This window comes from Urtica dioica, chromosome 4 (assembly GCF_054948205.1).
Source record: "Urtica dioica subsp. dioica isolate 48M chromosome 4, U.dioica_male_clone48M_v1_H2, whole genome shotgun sequence".
In the NCBI taxonomy this organism is placed as follows: Eukaryota; Viridiplantae; Streptophyta; class Magnoliopsida; order Rosales; family Urticaceae; genus Urtica; species Urtica dioica.
In genome coordinates this window covers 6,462,022-6,483,026 of record NC_142759.1, presented here as the reverse complement: position 1 = coordinate 6,483,026, position 21,005 = coordinate 6,462,022, and the positions used below count along the sequence as shown (strand labels likewise).

Below are 21,005 nucleotides of genomic sequence, written 5' to 3'. Positions count from 1 at the left end.
GAATTACTGTTATCTTGGAAAAAAAATATTTTTTTAAGAAACTATATATTATATTCCTGCCATTATAATTCTAATAATATATATAATATTACTTTAATATTTGTGCATTCAGAAACTGTTAAGATTTTAACTATTTAAAAACATATATCAGCATTCAGCCCCTTAAAAAAAACATATATCAGTGATAAAAAATATATATATGTATATATATATATATATATATATATATATTATATCAACCCACTAAAATGTAGAAACATTTCAGATTTGCATATTTAGGTTTATTTTCATTTTTATTAGTTTAATCGAACGATCATTTTATAACTAAGATTTTAAAAAAATTATTTATCACAATTAAATGTTATTAAATTTTCACGTTTAAAATAAGAAAACTATTTATTTAAAATCTCAATAAAAATCAAGTAGCAAATCAAATCGGGGTCTAGTGATAAGTGAGAAATTTATTAAAATCAAGATTCCATATGATAGGAAATGTTTTCACCTCTGCATGATTGCATCTACACAGACTCGGTCCAAAATCCAAAAAAGGCAAAATATATAAGTCCACCGACCTGATTGATTCATAGGGCCACGGTCCCTGTAGAACTTATTAAAGACTTCATGCAGTACATATATTCTAAATTTGAGTTAAAATAAACATATTTTAACTCTAATAAAATGTTTGACATATATCCCACGGCTAAATAGTCAACCGAGTTATCCGCCGCGTCCTCGTTTTGTACGCGGGCGCGGGAAATTTGATGCGCTTGTTCAGTGCACAGGCAATGGGAGCGAAAATCGGGCTTGGTGTCTTATAAAGTGGGAGAACAATAGAGGCATGAGTTCCAAAGACTTAAATGTTTTGAGTGAGGCTTTTACTTGAAGCTTGTGTGGTTCCTTGCCTCGGGTCATCAAGGTCATGTGGGCATCTACCTTACGCACTAAATGCAATCATTCAGAGCATTTCTTGAAGTTCAAAAGAAAAATTTGTCTTTCTCAAGAGAGAGCTGGTATGAAATAATTAACTCTATGGTTCTCATAAATAAATTAAAATAGATCGCAGACCTATTGATTTTGGGAGCCAGAAGATGGAACCTCCGAAAATTAGAGTACCTGTTTGATATTTGTAAAGCCGGTAGGATCTTTTTGCATCCGGTCCTTGACAAGCGAGTCTGGGCTCCAACAAGGCCAAAACAGATCTATAAGGCACAATACCAAATCTTAAGAGACAAAAAAAAAAAAAACAATGAAGTGAAACATAGGCAAAACAGATAGAATTGAATAGATATTGATATTGACATTGCTACAAGCCCACCTGTGTTTGGGAGAGGAGAAGAGGAAACAGATTTTCTGCAGCGACGAGGGATTCAAGTTAAAAGTTATTCCAGGAAACACGGCTGCTTTGGGAATAGCAGCGGAGCTCGGGATCCCATTGACTCACCATGGGTTCGTGACCAGTGTCCGATTCCTCACTGGGCACTCAAGGAAAGGACCGATCCTCTCTTTGTGGCTGAAAACCCGGCCAACCCCGACACAATCTTGGTGGTTTACGCTCCCTTCCTCGTCCTCAAACTCACGCATCACGGTTTGCCTCCAAATACTCCTTCGGTTGCAGAAGGATGAGGTACCACAGTTCAATAACGTCACGTTTTTGCTGAATTGAGCAGCCTTGCTGATAAGGTTGCACCCGTAAAATTGGTTTTACTTTTGCCAATGTGGCCGTAACTTTCAAAGGAAGATGCATCGCGTAAGTTATGTAAAAAAATGATGATATAACTGGACATCTCACGATTTGATGGTGATCATTTTGGCAGAAGCTCGAACATCAAGATTTTATTTTTAGTTTTATTCATTTATTTTATATCAGATTCAAAACTATTGTATGTAGAATCCTCCAGCTTTTTTAAAAAACGTAAAATCCATTCACCGACTAAAAAAGAGAAACCTGAGATATGTAAGATGATGAACCATTTAAACTGACAGGGAAAAAAAACAATAGGGGAAAACTGTTTCGCCTATTTAAAAAGAGAGGATTACAGAATTTGAATGTAAAAAAATGAGCTAGTTACCTCCAAATCTCAATAAATTTTCTCATCATGCTCTTCAGGGGGTCTCCAATTTTTTTTTTATAGGAGTCCTTAGATGACTCAAGGCCGAAAAAAAGGCCGTTCTGGTAAAACTGCACAAGCGTGTTCAAATGCACTACCGGAGCTGCCTTGGTTGATCAGCAAACCTGCCAAGTAAGCATCACAATCAGCCCAAAGTTAAAATATATATATATATATATATATATATATATATATATATATAAACTAAAATAAATTATAAAACAATTGATATTATATGATAATACATCATGATGGCATAGGTTTTGTATATTCACCTGAGCGTCGGCCACAGACGAAATGCTGTTTTTGAGGTCATTGGAGATGTTGAGTGACCATGCCATGCTACTGAGGAAGCAAGCTTGGCAAAAGGTAATAGTGATCGTTTGATGCTATGATTACACCAATCTGAACCATAAACTTGTATATATAAAGTAACACTGGAAAACATATTCGTTTCAAAATATATACGTGTGGGCTATTTAAGAGTAGGAGAGTGGAAGAAAAGAAACAAATTTGAAAAGTGAAAGTACATGTTTGGCCTAACCAGAGATATGTTACCACTGGAAAGAGTACACCGTGAGTCACTATATTGTCTAAATAGAGCTTCCCCGCTAATTTTCTCATTATTTGAACAATAAGTCTTTATAGTCTTGCATATGGTGGAGAAAATAATGTAATTTCATCTACCATTGTCTGCATTTAAGAAGGTCGGATTTGGAAGAATATACTTCATATTGATAAATCAAGAAAGTCTTGAAAGCTTATCTTCGTATTGCAAATATAAGATATACTAGTAACAATATTTTCAACAAAAACAAGTTTTGCACAAACCTGCTCTAGTAATATCTTGCACCAAGTCTCCCATTCCCTCCGTGAAAGAGATGGTCACAACGCTGCTCTCATGCATCTTCATCGCCACCGGGATGATTTAAACATGTAAATTTTCTCCATGAAATTTCGTAATAACTATAGTAGAAGTAAGATTCATTTAATGTGAGCAAAAACCAATGGGCTAAATCCTAGGCCTTCAGCACAGAAATTTGAAGTCAGGTATGCTGAACGCTTCCAAGAAATTAAGAGAGAGAGAGAGAGAGGTTAAACTTGATATTCAGATCTACAATTTACATTTTTGATTTCTTACGTCAGTTCAGGAAAAGAAAACTCAAAAAGGAATTTCTGCACCCCGAACAAATGCATTTAATTTTGCTGCTAATGAGACGTGAAAAGTGTTTAGTTTGTGAACTCCTTTTCGATAATGAAAATCTAGCTTGGACATATTGACATCTGTTATCTTAAGACCCAACAAAATAAATTACCATATCAAGATGAGTGCTTAAACAAAAACAACAAACATAGTTCAGAAAACAACACAGGCCTTCTCCTTTGGCCTTGGAGGGTGCCCTTGACCAACGAGGAGGCTGGTCAAAGGCCTAACGGCCTAACTATGATCTACAAAAGGCATAGTTTAAAGTTTTTTTTTTTATCAATTATTAAAGAGAGTAGAAAATCAGCCAACAGAAGAACACATTGACAACGTATGGTTAACATTTCTGTAATCTTGTGATTAAAATTATATGAGGGTATGATGCCCCCTTTTTTTTTTAAGATTACCTCTCTCTAGGAAATAAGCTTACTGGAAATGGCATTGTAATTTTCAATGAGGCACACAGATACTCTGCAACTGGTCGAGCACGGGAGGGTCAGAACTCGAAGCCCTAATTTCACCTGTAACGAGTAAAAAAAATCAAATAGATACAAACTAACTGCAATTTCAATATCAATTTCATGATTATGATTGTTTCACATGGTAGCCTACTTCAAAGTCTTGACTTCCAATGTTACAAGCAGCAGAAAATAATAAATTTAGAACATGGTCAATACTATATGATGAATTGAAGAGTGTCTAATATACTCACCCGAGAATTGAAGTGTGTCTAATATACTCACCCGAGAGTCACCCCTGAAGCAAGGAGAGTCTTGACCGGGTGGACTTCAGCGAGCATTCAACTATCGGAGCAGCGAGGACCCATGTGACAGCTTTGGTCATGATTAACAAACAAACCTTAGCGAAAGCAACAGGAAACTCTAGATTCATATATAATACTGAAAATCAGAAACGAAAAAATATTTTGAAAGAGAAGCTTTAAAAAAATAACGGAACAGCGACATTTTATTGACAAGGCAACACCTGAAAGTTTGTTTTAATATAAGAACAAACAAAACAGTAGCTATAACTGTGGTTTGGCCATCTTGGTAAAGGTAGGACCTACAAAAGAATTCATAATAGCATCACTTTTAGATATCAGTAGATAAATCAAGAGAACGGAATGCATAACATGACTTTTGGTTCACATACACTGGTGGTCTTATTGAGTGTTGAAAGCTCGGCTTCCATTTCTGATACGAGATTACCGCCTTTCTTGATCAATCCTATCAGCAACTGGTCGGGTATGAGACAGGTCAGAATTCGAAGCCCTGCTTTCACCCATGACGAGCTTAAAAAAATCAAATAAATACAGAGGAACCAGCAATTTCAACATCGAATTTGTGATTATTATTGTTTTCACATTTCTGTTAAGAGATTACCGCCTTTCTTGATCAAATCTATCTTGCAGAGAGCGTCGATCCCACTCGCCGAATGAATCAAACCTTTCTCGCAAAGCCTGTGTGGAGATATCGGGTTAGAAACAAATTACCAAACAGGGAAACAAGAAAAGACGAAAGAAATTTAAAAGAGTACTCCTTATTTACAGCTTTCGTTGCTCGATAATGACGATTCAAGTCTCTAAACCTTGTAATGTCCTACCAAACAGAAATAACGAATCAGCATCATCCTGGGAGAAGAACAAAAAGCAAAAGCCAACATACTATCCCTTCGATCACAAAGACAAATACCCTTATCTGAATCCACCGTCCCAGTCTCTGTCTTCCAGAAGAGAGGGACTGGCATATAAACTCTGCCCATTAACATCCAAACCCTAAATCTCCACAGATAAACAAATACCACGTCACGTGTGCACACGATTAAACCAATTTCACATAGAATTAGCGAAAACATGGAAAGAAGAAGGAAAAACTTCCTCATCATTGAAAAGCTTCGTTGGACGTGGTTCTCCACCTGAGCTTCGTTCCCCAGCTGCACTCTTGCCGGATCACCGCTACGCCGCCGTGGTTCTCTTAGCTTCACCGTCACAGACGGGTAACCAATACCCAATCCGCACTCGTGAGCCTCTGAGAGGAACGGCGCTGACGGTTGACCGCGAGACTCCGGCGACGGCGTCGCGGCATTCCGGCGAAATGAAACCAGGAATCAAAGAGACTGTTAACTTGAGGGTTTTGCGTTTGGCTATCTAGGGTTTATAATGAAATTATCGTTCTTGAGGGGAACGAGATTAGTTTTTTTTTTTCCACCGCGAAATCGCGCTCTCCACACCCGCGCTTTTAGGCCGATCACCGCCGCTCGATTCTGAGGCGTCTCCGTCACCGGAGCCCCGGCAGAAGCTCTCCGATCAACCAGCCCGAGAATTTGAGACCTGGTGATGGCGGCGCGAACAACGCCGCTGATCGACACCACCAATTCCAGGGCTATAGAGAAGATTGAATTCCCGGAACACGGATGACAGACGAGCTTATTGCCGAGGTCGGCAATGACGATCGGCCCTGCGACGGCTTCGGGGTTCGGCGGCGAGGCAGAGACGGATTCGCCGGGAACGCAAGAGCGGAGAGCCAAAGACGTCATTTCATCAAAACCCTAGAATCGCCAAACGCATTTCTGAACTGAGAAGAAAAAATGAACTAAGATCAGAAACGTCTATATATATCGACGTTAAACTTGGAGCCCAATTAAACCTTTCTTTCATCTCGTCACCGTTAGATTATGTTTTGATCAACGGTGATGATCGCATGTTTGGAAACATTAATACCTTACATTCTTCCCGTTCCCGCTACTTCTATTCGATAAATAAAAAAACAAAACAAAACAAAAAAACTAGCTAAATAGTCTACATTTCACAACTTTTAGTGAAATAGTCAACATATTTATATAGCAATAATTAAGGTCTGATTTATCCTTATTTATTAACAAATTCGTTATTTTCTCTCTCTTACTTTTTTCCTACACTTTTTTTACATAAAAACTTCAAAAACCATATATATCTCATATTAACTCGAAATTGAGTGATTCCAAATCCTACGGATTCGTGACGTCGAGATCTTCAAAAATAGATCCATTGTATTTGATGAAAAATCATATTTAATACCATAGATGTAGAAAAATCATGTTACTACCTTAAATATAGAAATAACTAAATTTTTTTGAAATTATCGACATAAATATAATTTTTCATCAAACACAATGGTCTATTTTTGAAGATCCCGACACCACGATTTTGTAGGATCGTAGGATCTTAAATCACTCAATTTTGAGTTCGTATGAGAAAGATACGAATTTTAGATGTTTTGATGCAAAAAAAATTATTTGAAAAAAAAAACAGGAGAGAGAAAGTAACGAATTTGTTAATAAATAAGGGCAAATCAGACCTTAATTATTGCCACATAAGCCATCTGGTTATATCCTTAAAAATTATCAAACATATGCTAGATCCAAAATCACATGTTTAAAGTGACTTAGTTAGTTACAAATCTCCTTATAAAATAGCTTTAACGATTAGTTTCCCTTATATTTTAGGTCCATTAAGAAAATAATCCAATTAAATGTTTGATATTGCTAAATAACCAATATTAGCAAATCTTAGATAAATAGTCGTTTTCATATATTTATATACATAAATCTTAGATAAATAGTCACCTCCATATATTAGGCCATGTCATTATTTACGATTAATTACTTAAGATTTACCAAACGTTTGATATTTAGTAATATTTAAGTTGACTATTTTTCTAATTTTCTGTTTATTTTACACAACATAAATTACACGGTATCAAATTAACATATATAAGTTAAATAAACTAATAAAGACGGAATGGAGAATTATCTGTGATTATATTTCTTTTTAAAAAAAATTACAACATTAATATTTTTCTAAGATTCTTAATATTTTATGTTAAGAAAAAAAAAATATTTATATAAGTATTTACATATAAATGAGCATTTTATTTTTTTTATTGAAAAATATGTTATTTATATACAGCGCCCATGTTTCTTCCGGATATAATACTTCCAATTCCGCACTTCTTGAGGTCTACGGAGAACGCTGCATCGACACAAAGAGTAAGCACAGCTACAGGGGACGGGAACCATCACTGCTGAATTGTATCCGAGCGAGGGACTGGAGAAGCTGTGCGGTTGCAGCTTCTGAAATCCTAGTGCAGCGCGTTATTTATCATGTCTGCTGGAGAGCCAATCCACCCATCGTGAATGCGATTGTTTCGTCGGTTCCAAATTTGCAAAGTGATCATCGTAAAGACCTCGAAATCCAAGGTGAACATAGAGTGTTTCACTCGATGAGGAACCCCACCAGATCTCCATGGAAGATGGATTTAATAGTGGCCCACCAACCTGTAGATTTCCAGCTTTGCACGTTGTCCTTGCATTTTCAGATCGCGTGGAACGGAGTTTCGCACTCACTAAGGCAACAAGGGAAAATTAGGTCCCCAAACATTCCTCTCATGGTGAGTGAGGACATGGTGGGGTCCCAATTATTGTTTAGTTTACAGAGGAAGAGACGAACCTTGGGCTCACCTTGCATTTTCCAGATAGACTCCCAACACGATTCAAGATGTCTGGGATTGGAGGAGCTTCCCTTAAGATGAGTTTCGCAAGCCACTCGGTAGGCACTTTTGACCGAGATCTTGCCGTCCTACAAGAAGTGCCAAATAAGCTCATCTTTAGCATTGACCAAGCTCCATCAGAAAAAGTTTTCGTCCCAATTTCCATTAGCAAGCTTGAAGAAGACGACCTTCGTGTTAGGCGAAATGCGGCTTACGTCCCGACAATGAACTTGTGAGGACGAGGGATCCAACGGTCGTGGCAAACGTCAATGGAAAATTGACAATAATAGTATCATTTGCTTGTCATTTACCAAAAATTACTCGAAACTCAAATAATGACACATTTAGTATTTAATCAGCTCGTGATCAATGTGTCACGAAATCAATCCAGTTCGCGATCGATTTTGTATTAAATATGTCAATGCTTGATTTTTTGTTGATTTTTGATAAGTAACAAACGACTGATATTACCGATGTCAATTTCCCAACGTCACTATTTCTACCGGAACCAAGCCATCTATATCCGCGAACAATCAATGTTCAAATAAGAGATTTGTGTTACTTCCCAACCTAATATCACAAATCGATGAAAAGTTAGGGACTCGTAGTCAGAGTTGTACTTCCTACAATATATGTGATATAAATGGGTTTTCTGCTATTAAAAAAAAAAGTTATATAAATGTAAATATTATTTGGATTATGGGGTCTCATCATAAATATTTCCGAGTTCCCTAAATTAGAACAAAGCAGAACAGAACAAAACCGATAAACGAATAAATCCTTAGAATCAAATAATTTCTCAATCTCTCACTTGAGTGTCTGAAATTTTCTCTTCACCGATTTCTCAGCAACAAACAACCCCGCGAGAAAGTGAAGGAAAATTTGTCCGAGCAAAAACTTATTTATCATTTTATTTATTCAATTAAATTGAAACCAGAAAGCTTTGGGGAAAAAATATGCATGTTTCTAATCTCGGAAACCCCTAATCCACACCCGATTCGAGCTCTGATTTCCACATGAAGAAGGAGAAATCGGGATCCGAATCAGTTCGAATCGAATCACTCCACAAAAACCCTAAATTCTGGTTCTTCGACCCCTGAAATCCCGTCGATTCCATGAATTTCGCTGCGAGTCAAACCCTGTCGCCTCCGCCAAGCTCCGGCGACGATGGAGGCGGAGATTTCGCGGCGTGGTACGGCAACATCCAGTACCTCATCAACATATCGGCGATCGGAGCGGTCCTCTGCGTTCTCATCTTCGTCTTCGTCAAGCTTCGAAGCGATCACAATCGGATGCCCGGACCCACGGCGCTTCTGGCGAAGCTTCTCGCTGTGTGGCACGCCAATTCCGGCCGAGATATCGCCCGCCATTGCGGCGCCGACGCCGCTCAGTTCCTCCTCTTTGAGGGCGGAAGCTGCGCTGTCCTCCTCGCTGCCGCCGTCCCCGCTGTGGCCGCCATGCTCCCGCTCAACCTCTACGCCGGCGCCGCCGCGCTCACCGACGAGTTCTCGAAGACCACGGTGATCCACATCGAGAAAGGTTCTCCCTTGCTCTGGATTCATTTCGTTTTCGTCGTCGTTGTCGTGGTTTTAGTGCATTTCGGTATTGTGGCTGTGGAAGAGAGGTTGAAAAGCACTAGGTTCAGGGACGGGAATGGGAATTTGAGCGACCCGACGGCGAATTCGACTGCCATTTTTACAATAATGGTGCAGGGGATTCCAAAGACTTTGGGGTCCGATAGGACATTGCTGGAAGAGTACATTCAGCATAAGTATCCGGGGAAGGTTTATAGGGTTGTTTTGCCGATGGATTTGTGCGCGTTGGATGATTTGGCCGCAGAGTTGGTCAGGGTTAGGGACGAGATAACTTGGTTAGTGGCTCGAATGGATTCGAGGCTTTTACCGGGCGAGAGTGAGTTTGGCGCGGATGGTCTGTTGGGAAGATTGCGATGCCTGTGGGTTAGAGTGAGATGCTTTTGGGATTGGGTATGGGATAGATTGGGTTACACCGATGAAGATAGATTGAGGAGATTGCAGGAGTGTAGAGCCGAATTGGAGACCGAGCTCGCGGCGTACAAAGAGGGGTGTGCTTTGGGAGCCGGGGCTGCGTTCGTGGTGTTCAAGGACGTGTACACGGCCAATAAAGCGGTTCAGGATTTTCGAAACGAGAAGAAGAGGCGGATCGGAAAGTTCTTTTCTTTGACGGAGCTGCGGTTGCAGAGGAACCAATGGAAGGTCGAGAGGGCTCCGCTGGCCTCGGACATTTATTGGAACCACTTGGGATCGTCAAAGCTCTCTATGAGACTTCGGAGAGTGGCCGTGAACACGTGTCTGCTTCTGATACTCCTCTTCTTCAGCTCGCCTCTCGCCGTGATCAGCGCGGTGAAGAGCGCCGGGCGGGTCGTGAACGCCGAGGCCATGGACAACGCTCAGCTCTGGCTGGCCTGGGTTCAAAACTCGAGCTGGCTCGGGAGTCTGATCTTCCAGTTCATGCCCAACGTGATCATGTTCGTGAGCATGTACATAGTGATTCCTTCTGCGCTCTCGTACCTCTCCAAGTTCGAGCGACACTTGACCGTTTCGGGAGAGCAAAGAGCCGCGTTGTTGAAGATGGTCTGTTTTTTCCTCGTGAATCTGATCCTCCTCAAAGGGTTGGTCGAGTCGTCCTTGGAGAGCACTATCATAAAGATGGGTCGGTGCTATCTCGACGGAGAAGACTGCAAGAGGATAGAGCAGTACATGAGCGCCACGTTCCTCTCGAGGTCGTGCCTCTCGTCCCTCGCGTTCCTCATCACGAGCACATTCTTGGGCATCTCCTACGATCTCCTCGCTCCGATCCCTTGGATCAAGAAAAAGATTCAGAAATTCCGGAAGAACGACATGCTTCAACTCGTCCCGGAACAGTCCGAGGAATACCAGCTCGAGAACCAGGAGACCGAAAGTCTTCTCCGCAGACCCTTGATTAGTAACGGAACATCCTATGACTCAGCGAGGCTGAGCGAGACCGATCTTCACGCGCAAGACCTCGCAGAATATCCAATCAACAGAACCTCGAACGCCCCGAAGCAAATCTTTGATTTTGCGCAGTACTACGCATTCAATCTCACGATATTTGCTCTGACCATGATATATTCCTCGTACGCCCCGCTCGTGGTCCCCGTCGGAGCGATCTATTTCGGGTACCGATACGTGGTCGATAAATACAACTTCCTTTTCGTGTACAGAGTCCAGGGTTTTCCGGCTGGGAACGACGGGACGCTGATTGACACGGTGATATGTATCATGAGGTTCTGCGTCGATCTATTTCTGGTTTCGATGCTCTTGTTCTTCTCGGTCCAAGGCGATTCGACCAAGCTCCAAGCGATATTCACTCTCGGATTGTTGGTCATGTACAAGGTCTTGCCTTCCCACGAGGACGTGTTTCGCCCGGCTCTTTTGGGAGGAATTCAAACGGTGGACTGCATTGTGGACGGTCCTCTCGATTACGAGATCTTTTCACAGCCCAAGTTTGATTGGGATGTTTATCATTCCTGATTATAATAAATAATAATATTGGTAACGACCCTTGTAGCCTTGTTTGTAACCCTTGAGATAGACCCACAAACAAAAAAATTTAATTATAATTTTTTTTCACTGGCAATGTGATGTTGTTCATAGTGATTTTTGTGCTGTAATGAAATCTTATTTCTTCTTTCATTATTCAGTCATGTAGAATATTTTGCCAATAAGATTTTGAGGTAGGTTGGGTAGTGACTAGTTAATCCATGCGTTTCTTTGAGTTGTGTGTTTTAGTTCGGCAGATAGTGAAATAGAAAGTGTTTGGGCACAGTTGCCTCTATCATTGCATTTATTTGTATACCTCCTAAACGTATTAAGAGCATTAAAAAATGATAAGCAAATACCATATTTGTTTAACTTGTCACATAAGCAATTTAAGTTACAATTAATTTAAGTAAATTTGTTCTTTATTGGTAAGCTAAATCACTCTCCTAGCTTAACTTTATTCTACATGTCAATAATTAATATTTTATTATTATTTTCTATTCAATTCCCAATTATAAAATAAAAAAAATAAAAAATTAGTTAATTTAATTTGCTAAACTAGTAGCTTAGTTAAGTAAAGTAGCTTAGTTAAGCTAATAGGTAAAGTGCAAAATAATAGTAAACAACCAACTTACAACTTTTGCAAATTGCTGGCAAGTCCTCAGTCAAACTACAAATCATTAAAGGTTTCATTTCTTGTCACTCTTTACGTTTTTTATTTGAGAAAATCGATAAAATTTGGCGAATATCACATGAAATTTACTTTCTATTTCTAAACTATTAGAAATTCAAAAACATAGCTTGTCAGACTAAAATACCTGAGAGTTGGTTCCGATTTTATTCATACATTAATCGAAAACGAAAATAATTGTGAATAATAACGAAAAACAAGATAACTGTATTATACAGGTTCACCCAATATTGGCTATGTCCTATTTTTTAGCTGCTATAGATTTATTGATGATGAACACAACAGAATCAATAAAATTTCTCCAAGTGTTTGATCTCTCTCACATCGTGTTTCTAAACCTGCCTCTAGTTGAGGTTCTGTTCTGTTACTGTGGTTTGAATAAAAAAAAAACAAAAAAAAACCTCTCAATGTGTTTTTCCGAATGGATTCATTACTTAAATAGAAAAACTATTTCTAATTCATACAAGTCCATAGAATGCGTGTTTTTAGATAGTCCCTGCGAAGTAGCATTGTGGCGCTTCTCAATAGTGTCACGACGTTGTGCCCACGAAACAATTCTGATTTCCATCTTTGAGCAAGTAGAAACAATTCAAAATAATAAAGCTGTCCCAGAGTGGTTTTGCAACGTCTTTGTTTGAATGAGTCTATTATATTTTAAGATTTATATATATATATATATATTTTCTTCTTCTTTCAAAACGAATATGACAATTCGATTATGAAAATACATTCAATTTGTTGGGGATTTCGATGGAAATGGAATAGGACGAAATATGACATGAAGTTCTCGTTTCGTTCCAATGCTCACATTTAGCTCCGACGACTTGTAATTTTCTAAATTAATTTGGTGTTCGAGAGTATTTTAATAACTCATGTTTTAAATATTTAATACTATGAATATAAATAATTATTTTTGTGTGTTATTGATCATTATTTTATCATTAATCAATGAGCTTTTCTATAACATAGTTAAACTCCTCTCCCACTTTCATCATGGGACCGCCACGTTGCGCCGCCAGGCGGCGACACATGATGCTTTATTATTATTTTTTTTTTTTGCTTTCAATTTTTTTTTTCAGCTTTCAATTTTTTTTTTTTCCAGTTTTCACTTTTTTTTCCCTCTCTCATCAATATATTTTGTGTAGTTTTTTTATGTATATTAATTTTTTTTTCTCCCTCTCTTATCAATATATTTTGTAAAAAATTTTATGTATATTATAATCATGATTACTAATACTATATTATACTATACCAATAGCATACATTATTTTGAGTATATATTATTATATATATATACATATTATTGAAAAAACTATGTAGTATTAATATTACATGTAGATTTTATATGTTATTATTTGATATATAATACACTTCTGCACTTTAACATAACTATATATATTATTAATATAAATATAAGAAACTTTTTTTTACTTTCTATTTCTCTATATTTTTTTTTAATTTCTTTTATCAAAATTTAACTTCAACTTTTATTTACTTAAATTTTTTTTGTCCATAATACTTCTAAGAGTCTAACAGATAGGAAAACATGCATTATTTTGAAAAACTTTGAAACATAAAATAGTTTTTTTTTCTACCGTTGGTTATTTTTTTAAAATCATTGACAACGATTTTGCTAAATTTAATTTAATACAATTAAAAAATTTCAACTTACTCTATTTTCCTTATTTTTATTTTTTGTTTTTTGTTTAAAAACAATAATAATTTTACTGACATGGCGCAACGCTAGTTGTTGAAACTCATGCCGCAGTTTCTTCCAGAAAGTTAGATATATCGGTTTCAAACTTTGTGCGTGTCTATCTATATTTAAGAGTTGGAAATATAAAAGCTTAGAGAGCTTTTTTTTTTTCTATAAATAGGGCCATTAACAGTCAAAGATATACGGCTCGCGCAAAGACTCCTGGTACTCCTAAAAAAAAATTAGAAACTGTATTATAAAAAATGGGTTATTACAATTATACTCTATTGAAGGAGACATTTTCTCAAACTAAATGAGTTAATTGTCTAGAAAAAAAGTTTGAGTTGTTAACAATACGAATTGTCTAATTGGCCAACTCATAAGCAGCAACAATGTTACTGATGAAAATAGACCATAATCTAGATATATAAGACAAATGCACAAACTGGATAAAAGAGCGTTTCTCTAAGGCTTGAAACTTCGTATTTGCATCTCACTCCACAAAGTGAAAAGACAACTTTACATTCAAACTCCACGAACCGAGACATAGAGCAATAATCTCAATTTAGATCCTCTCGAAGCTGCCAATATAAATTTGGATGAATTATGGAGCATTCTTATTTACCAACGACCTCCCGTACCCATAATAATCAACTTTATTTTTTTGCTCTTGATTTATAAATTAAAATTCATATTTTATCGTATATACTATGAAAAAAGTAAAATAACATAAAAATAAACAATATGAGAAGGATACACCAAAAATATAATGAAACACATAAAATAAACACAAATAAGTTGTCTTCTTCTCTTTTTTTGTGATTAACTTGTGACAATAATATATATTATTTAAAAGATAATATTCAGCGCCTCCTCCACCACCACCAGGAGACCTTCTTCTTTGATTTTTTCTTTATTCCGAGAAAGGGAAACTCGATAGCCCATATTTTGGCGAAAAAGCTCTTGTTTTTGTTGATCGTACTACCTAGGGGGAGTCTGTTCCCGCAGAGGTGATGGATATTTGTTTGGCCGAGGTGCCTTAATCTATTTCCTGGTTTCCCCAAGTTTTTCTAAAAAAAATAATAATAATAAAATAAAACACAATAAGAAATAGTCCAAATAAAAAATAAAAAATCCGAAAACTAACATCAATACAGTTTTTTTAAGATGCCGTCAATGGCGTGTCTAAATTCCACATCCAAAATCATCACCCTTGCATGCTCACATAATAAAATAAATATCAAATTTTTATCAATAAGACTCATTTTAAAAGAAAGAAATACATACAACATAAAAAAAATTATAGTCTAATAGTAAAAAAATTCACATAAGAAAATGAAACAAAATATTATTTACCTTTTCAAAGCCAAAGACGTGGACAATCATGATGAAACCCCCAAGGAAACTAAACTCTCATTTAGAGAGACAGTAACTCCCATTAAGAGAGACATAACTCCGATTAAGAGAGACAAAAAATTCCATATAAGAAGATGTAAACTTCTTTAAGGGAAACATATTCGGTTACATAAATTCAATTGTAATTTTAAGAAAGTAGAAGTGTATATTTAATGTTAATACAAAATGATTTTTGGTGATGGTGTTGATGGATTTAGATTTTAAAAAAAAAAATTGAGTTTAGGGGCAAGGAAAAGAAAAGTTTTTGAGAAAATAAAGTGAAAATCAAATTTTTGTGAAAGATCATTAATTACTTGAAGACGAAAGTCAAAATTTTGTGAAAGATCAATAATTACTTGGAGATGGTTATAAAAATAAAAAATAAAAGTCTTAAACCTAAAAAAAAAAAAAAAGCAAAAAATAGTAGAAGTCACTAAAGATGACAAGTCTAAAATCCACACACAAAACCATCACATTGCAAACTCAAAAAGAAAATAAGGATAAAAAAGTATCCATGAGACTCGTTTTTAGATCAAAATATAAACAACGTAGAGTAAAATTAGATTGTGATTTCTAATAAAAAAAAAAACAAAAAAAAAACTAGATTATGTTGAAACCACTAGATTCTCTTTTTATTTGAAGTCCACAAGCGTTTAGAAAATTTTGAAATGCCGTTTTAAGCATTTTAATTCAGACAAAAAAATATGTAAAACATAAAGAGCATAGAAATAAAAGATAAGATAAGATGAATGAAACCACATAAAATATAACAATTAATAAAAAATATTTTTGAGTGGACTATTAATAATGCATGGTAGTGGTTTTTAGATAAATAGAGATATGGAGAAATGAGGGGTAGGTTCTCTTGGTTGCTATGTTTGATGGCTTGGAAAAAAAGAGATATATGAAGACTCGACGAGAAAAGGTTCGTCGACGATGGGGTGGATGATAGGTCAAAGTCGTAAGGTCAATGAGCTTCGTTGGGCTCGACGGTGAGGGTAGAGACATAAAAGAGAAATTTTTTGTGGTTGTTTATACAAAAGATTAGGATTTTATAGGAAATTAAAAAAAGGAGGAAGAAAAGAAGAAGCCACGCGCCAACGCGTCACTTAGAATTACAAAAAATATAGACTATAGAAACTTTAACAATAAGAGAAATAAAAATTTGTAGATCTATATAGAAATTAATTGAAAAAACATACATTATCACCAAGTTGTAAAAAACACTGAAAATTGGAAGAAAAAAACCATGTAAGAACCGAAATTTCTTAGTTATTGAATATATTTTTTTAATATCATCCGACTATTACGCTTAATACTTTTATAAAAAGTTTGGATGCTCCGTAGTAATGAACCAAAAGACGTTCACGAAAACTCAAAATGAAAAAAAAATGATACAAAAAAGTACGTGATAAAAAAATATGGCCGAAAATGAGACTAAATTATTTCATCTAAAATTTAAACCAAATGATAAAATGTACTCAAATATATCGTTACACTACACTAGGATTGAAAGATATTGTTTTTATAAATTTGTTTTTCTTAGAATGATTAATATAAGTATACATCATATACGATAATTAACCTTCCAAACCAATGTCAATAGCCTTCGCCACCATCTATATATCAAATAAATATATAATATTGATTTCAAAATAAAAATATAAGCAGGAAATGAAACACATCTAATTCTTTTATTTCACCTTTAAAAATAAATAAATAAAATAGTAGAAATTATAAAATACAAAAAGTTGAATTCTCTAAATAAATACAAACAAGATGGCTTGATAGCAATAATACCATCACACAGTGGGTCCCACATACAAATCCAAAAGAGGGAATAATGATTAGTTTTTTCGACTTTCCACGTAAACAAAGACACGGCACGCACAAACAGTGTGATACTGTGATCTAAGGACTTCACTTTGTATCCCATTCCCAACCAAGATCTCCTTTGTCCGAATTCCAAATGCCTCTCCGTCGCCGATCGCAATGACCAGAAACGCCGCCGTCTCCATCGCCGCCGCCGTAATCGTCGCCGCCGCCGTATTCGGCTTCCAGGGCTGCCATGGCCGCATCTTCAGCTTCAAGATGCACCACCGCTTCTCCGACCCCGTCAAGAGGTGGTCCGAGCTCACCGGGAAGTTATCTCCGCCTCCGGAGAAAGGAAGCTTCGAGTACTACGCTCTTCTCGCCGACCGCGATCGCCTCCTTCACGGCGGTCGCCGGAGGCTCTCCTCTGAGGATTCGGATTCGGATTCGCCGCTCTCGTTCGCCGACGGAAACGCTACGTTTAAGATCAGCTCGCTGGGATTGTGAGTGAAATGCTGTGAATTTCGATTGTGCTCGTTTTTCTTGTTCTTGGTGAATTAGGGTTTTGCAACGGACGTTTTTTAAAAAGAAAGTTGGTTGTTTTGTGGTTAATCAATGGATTCTTGGTAATTAGGGTAGAATGGTGATCTTTTTTTTTTGTTCAAATTAATCAATGGGGCTTTGAAACAAGGAAATGGCTAGTTTGTAGTAGTACAGTGTTTTTCAAATAAGGAATATCGGTTCTTGATGGTTGATACTGTATAGACATTTAGAACAACGAATTTATGATATATGACTGTGAATTAGACTCGAAACTGAATCATCTCGTTGGTGAATGAATCCATAATTTTATAGTTTGCATTACACGACGGTGAAACTGGGGACCCCGGGGACGATGTTCATGGTGGCATTGGACACAGGAAGCGATCTTTTCTGGGTTCCTTGTGATTGTACTCGATGTGCTCCGACTCAGAGCCCTTCTTATGCCTCTGTAAGACTCTCTGTCTCTTTTGGTTTTCATTTCTCTACTTAAGTTTTAGAGATTTAAGCTGTATTATATATAGTTATTTGAGTTTGGGGTTGTTTAAATATGTGCCAAACCAACACAACACGTACATTAAATTTCCTCACTTAGAGAGAACGAGGCTTTCATTGCCAAAAAATTAAGAAAAGAGTTTTTGGGTGAAGAAAATAATTTGACAAAGATAACGGAAAAAATTGATAAAAGATCAAAAGAAGATCAGCTGTGGTTTTTTGTTTTATGTTTTTTAAGTATGTCAGTTTTTTTGGTATGAGAAAATGTCATAACAGATAATTCAACGATCACGTGGTTGTGTTTCGATTATCCCGTGTCACGAATGAGGAAGAAGATGATTGACTATTCTCATAAATGATAAATGCTTACATGTCTTGTCTTTGAATGTTGTATACTTATATGCATTGTTTTAATTGTCTTTTCATATATATTTCTAGTTCCACTTTATTAATATCGAATACACACGACTTGTTGTGCCAGGACTTTGAGCTTAGTATATACGACCCTAAAGGATCATCGACAAGTAAAAAAGTTGCTTGCAACGACAGTTTGTGTGCAGATCGTAACCGGTGCCTCGGATCGTTTGGCAGTTGCCCTTACATGGTCTCGTATGTCTCGGCTGAAACTTCCACTTCTGGAATTTTGATAGAGGATGTCTTGCATCTGAGAAAGGAAGATAATCATCAGGAAGTTGCCGAGGCATACGTCACATTCGGGTCAGTCTCTCATATCATCTATAGCTTAATTGGTTCGAATATCACTCACCTCGTCCAAGAACGTTCTAAGCTATGTGAATTATGCAGATGTGGGCAGGTCCAGAGCGGTTCTTTCCTTGATGTTGCTGCACCGAATGGTCTATTTGGGCTTGGAATGTCGAAGATATCAGTACCGAGCATTTTATCCAGGGAAGGGTATATAGACGATTCTTTCTCGATGTGTTTTGGACAAGATGGTGTTGGAAGAATCAGTTTTGGTGACAAAGGAAGTTCTGATCAGGCCGAGACCCCTTTTAATTTTAACCCATCACAGTAAGTTGATGTGTCATTCACTTGATTCGGACGGTTACAGATGCTGTAAGGTTGTGATCTCAATATAACTGCTTTCATGGTTGCGATCTTGCAGTCCCACGTACAATATCAATGTTTCTCAAATTCGAGTAGGAACGGATGTGTTTGACGCAGATTTCACAGCTCTATTTGATTCGGGAACCTCTTTCACATATTTAATTGACCCAATGTATAAACAGATTTCGCAAAGTGTAAGTGTTTGAACAGCTTAACTTTCCGCAGAACCCGAACTACAGATTTTGTAGATTTTCCCTTCTTTAACTGATCATGTTTTTCTTTCCTTCAAGCAGTTCCATTCACAGGTCAGGGATAGACAACGCCCTCCCGACTCGAGGATTCCTTTTGAATATTGCTATGATATGAGGTTTGATTCTCATTTCTCGTTGATGTTTTTCCTTCTAGTTCCCATCGCCGAGTCTGACTCTTTCTTTGCTATATTTGGCAGTTCTGACGTGAATTCAAGCTTGATTCCTACCCTTAGTTTAACTATGATTGGGGAAAGTCGGTTCACTGTTTACGATCCCATCATTGTCATTTCCACTCGGGTAGTTTGTTTTTTCTTCCCCCTTTTTCTTTTTCTGGTTCTTACTTACAACGTCTTCGAAGTATTAAATTGCCCAAATTATATGCAGGGTGACATTATATATTGCCTGGCAGTTGTCAAGAGCTCGGAAATGAATATAATTGGACGTAAGTCTCTATCGTTTTTGCAACTCATATGAGTATAGAGTTTCCATGGTATACGTTCAAACTATTGAAACAGCGAATACTAGAAATTAAACAAACACTCATTGATTGACCAGTGATACCATTTTCTGCTACCATGTCAATTAGACCTCAACCCTTGCATGATAGTAATGACAGTTGATTATGCTCTCTTGTAATGCATGATTTCAATCACTAAGTTGTGTCAGGCTGTGGTTTCTTGATCCCTTAACAGAAAACTTTATGACCGGCTACCAGGTGGTGTTTGACCGGGAGAAACTCATTCTGGGCTGGAAGAAATCTGATTGTACGAGCCTATGTTTTTTTTTTCTTTCACATTTACTATTCTCGTTGGTCATTACTGCGACAAAAAAAATCTTTAAAGTAAACGGAAATTTTTGGCCCCGGTGCAGGTTATGATATTGACTACTATAGCTCACACAAGAAAACAAATTCAAGCACCGTACTTCCTGCGGTCGCCGCTGGAGTAGGTAATAATTCTAGTCCCAAATCGGAAAAGGAGATTAGAGATGAGCAATATTCAAGTGCCTTCCCATCTCATCGTTTCCATAGCACTCCTCTGACCGGCCTCAGGTTTCTCATCGTAATATTTCTTCTGCTGTTTACATGGTCGTGCTTTTTCAGGCCAACATTAGTTCCCTAGATTGTAAATTCTTGGCGCATATATATATATATATATATGTTTCCGCTTATAGATTTATACGTAGTGTCGATTCTCATCCTCACTAGATTAGATAGGCGAGAATTACATTAATATTTAGTTTTTATTTATAGGTATGAGAGCTGTTCTGTTGTTTTTGCAGACAGGACTAGTTTCTCATCTTGTATTACAACACAAGAATTCTTCTTTCTGATATTCTTTGAAACATCAAATTGAACGGGTTGTACAAAGTTTAGCTGGTAAAGAAGCTCAGTAAATGAAACTAAATTCATTTTTTTCCGTTGTGATTGGTGAGATTAGCAATTAAATAAAATACTAAACCATCAAATCTAAAAACTAAAAATAAAATAAAATAAAATAATACGGGGAGTTGGTAGTTTGTGATTTTGTGAAGCTAGCCGAATTTGTCCTTAGTATCAGCATCATTAGGAAAGAACTTAGCAATGCATTATTAGAAATTTAGAAGTGGACTTTAGAAATCAGTTGTTTTTTTTTTAATTTCGTTGATCATGTCTGATTATTTGCTTCCATGTGACAGCAA

At 36.9% G+C, this 21,005-nt stretch overlaps 2 protein-coding genes and 1 long non-coding RNA gene across 19 annotated transcripts; 2 read left to right on the top strand and 1 right to left on the bottom strand.

Annotated features, from left to right (window-relative positions):
- Positions 1-527: 527 nt before the first annotated feature.
- LOC149399777 (uncharacterized) lies at positions 528-5,852 on the bottom strand. Of its 15 annotated transcripts, none has more exons than XR_016296266.1 (14): positions 5,004-5,852; positions 4,860-4,910; positions 4,695-4,771; positions 4,465-4,583; positions 4,297-4,374; positions 4,025-4,145; positions 3,720-3,833; positions 2,940-3,074; positions 2,384-2,513; positions 2,070-2,179; positions 1,442-1,725; positions 1,316-1,350; positions 1,114-1,199; positions 528-966 (listed from the first exon to the last, which is right to left on the bottom strand). It is a non-coding gene; the product is annotated as an uncharacterized LOC149399777 (long non-coding RNA). The 15 variants fall into 15 exon arrangements; XR_016296269.1 differs by having other exon boundaries at positions 4,056-4,145; XR_016296273.1 differs by having other exon boundaries at positions 4,025-4,374; positions 4,465-4,603; positions 4,849-4,910.
- Positions 5,853-8,582: 2,730 nt separating this feature from the next.
- Positions 8,583-11,536, top strand: LOC149399776 (early-responsive to dehydration stress protein (ERD4)). Its single transcript, XM_089612757.1, has one exon. It carries the CDS (start codon positions 8,954-8,956, stop codon positions 11,369-11,371), a length of 2,418 nt encoding a protein of 805 aa, XP_089468883.1. The 5' UTR covers positions 8,583-8,953; the 3' UTR covers positions 11,372-11,536.
- Positions 11,537-17,041: 5,505 nt separating this feature from the next.
- On the top strand, positions 17,042-20,762 carry LOC149399775 (aspartyl protease family protein 1-like). Of its 3 annotated transcripts, none has more exons than XM_089611339.1 (10): positions 17,042-17,477; positions 17,830-17,965; positions 18,491-18,726; positions 18,814-19,038; positions 19,133-19,268; positions 19,368-19,441; positions 19,523-19,622; positions 19,710-19,767; positions 20,018-20,089; positions 20,196-20,762. In XM_089611339.1, the coding sequence occupies exons 1-10, from the start codon at positions 17,155-17,157 to the stop codon at positions 20,444-20,446; spliced, it is 1,611 nt and encodes a 536-aa protein (XP_089467465.1). In that variant the 5' UTR covers positions 17,042-17,154; the 3' UTR covers positions 20,447-20,762. The 3 variants fall into 3 exon arrangements, with proteins under 3 accessions (XP_089467465.1, XP_089467468.1, XP_089467467.1); XM_089611342.1 differs by having other exon boundaries at positions 20,041-20,089; positions 20,196-20,303; XM_089611341.1 differs by lacking the exon at positions 20,196-20,762 and having other exon boundaries at positions 19,992-20,089.
- Positions 20,763-21,005: the final 243 nt, after the last annotated feature.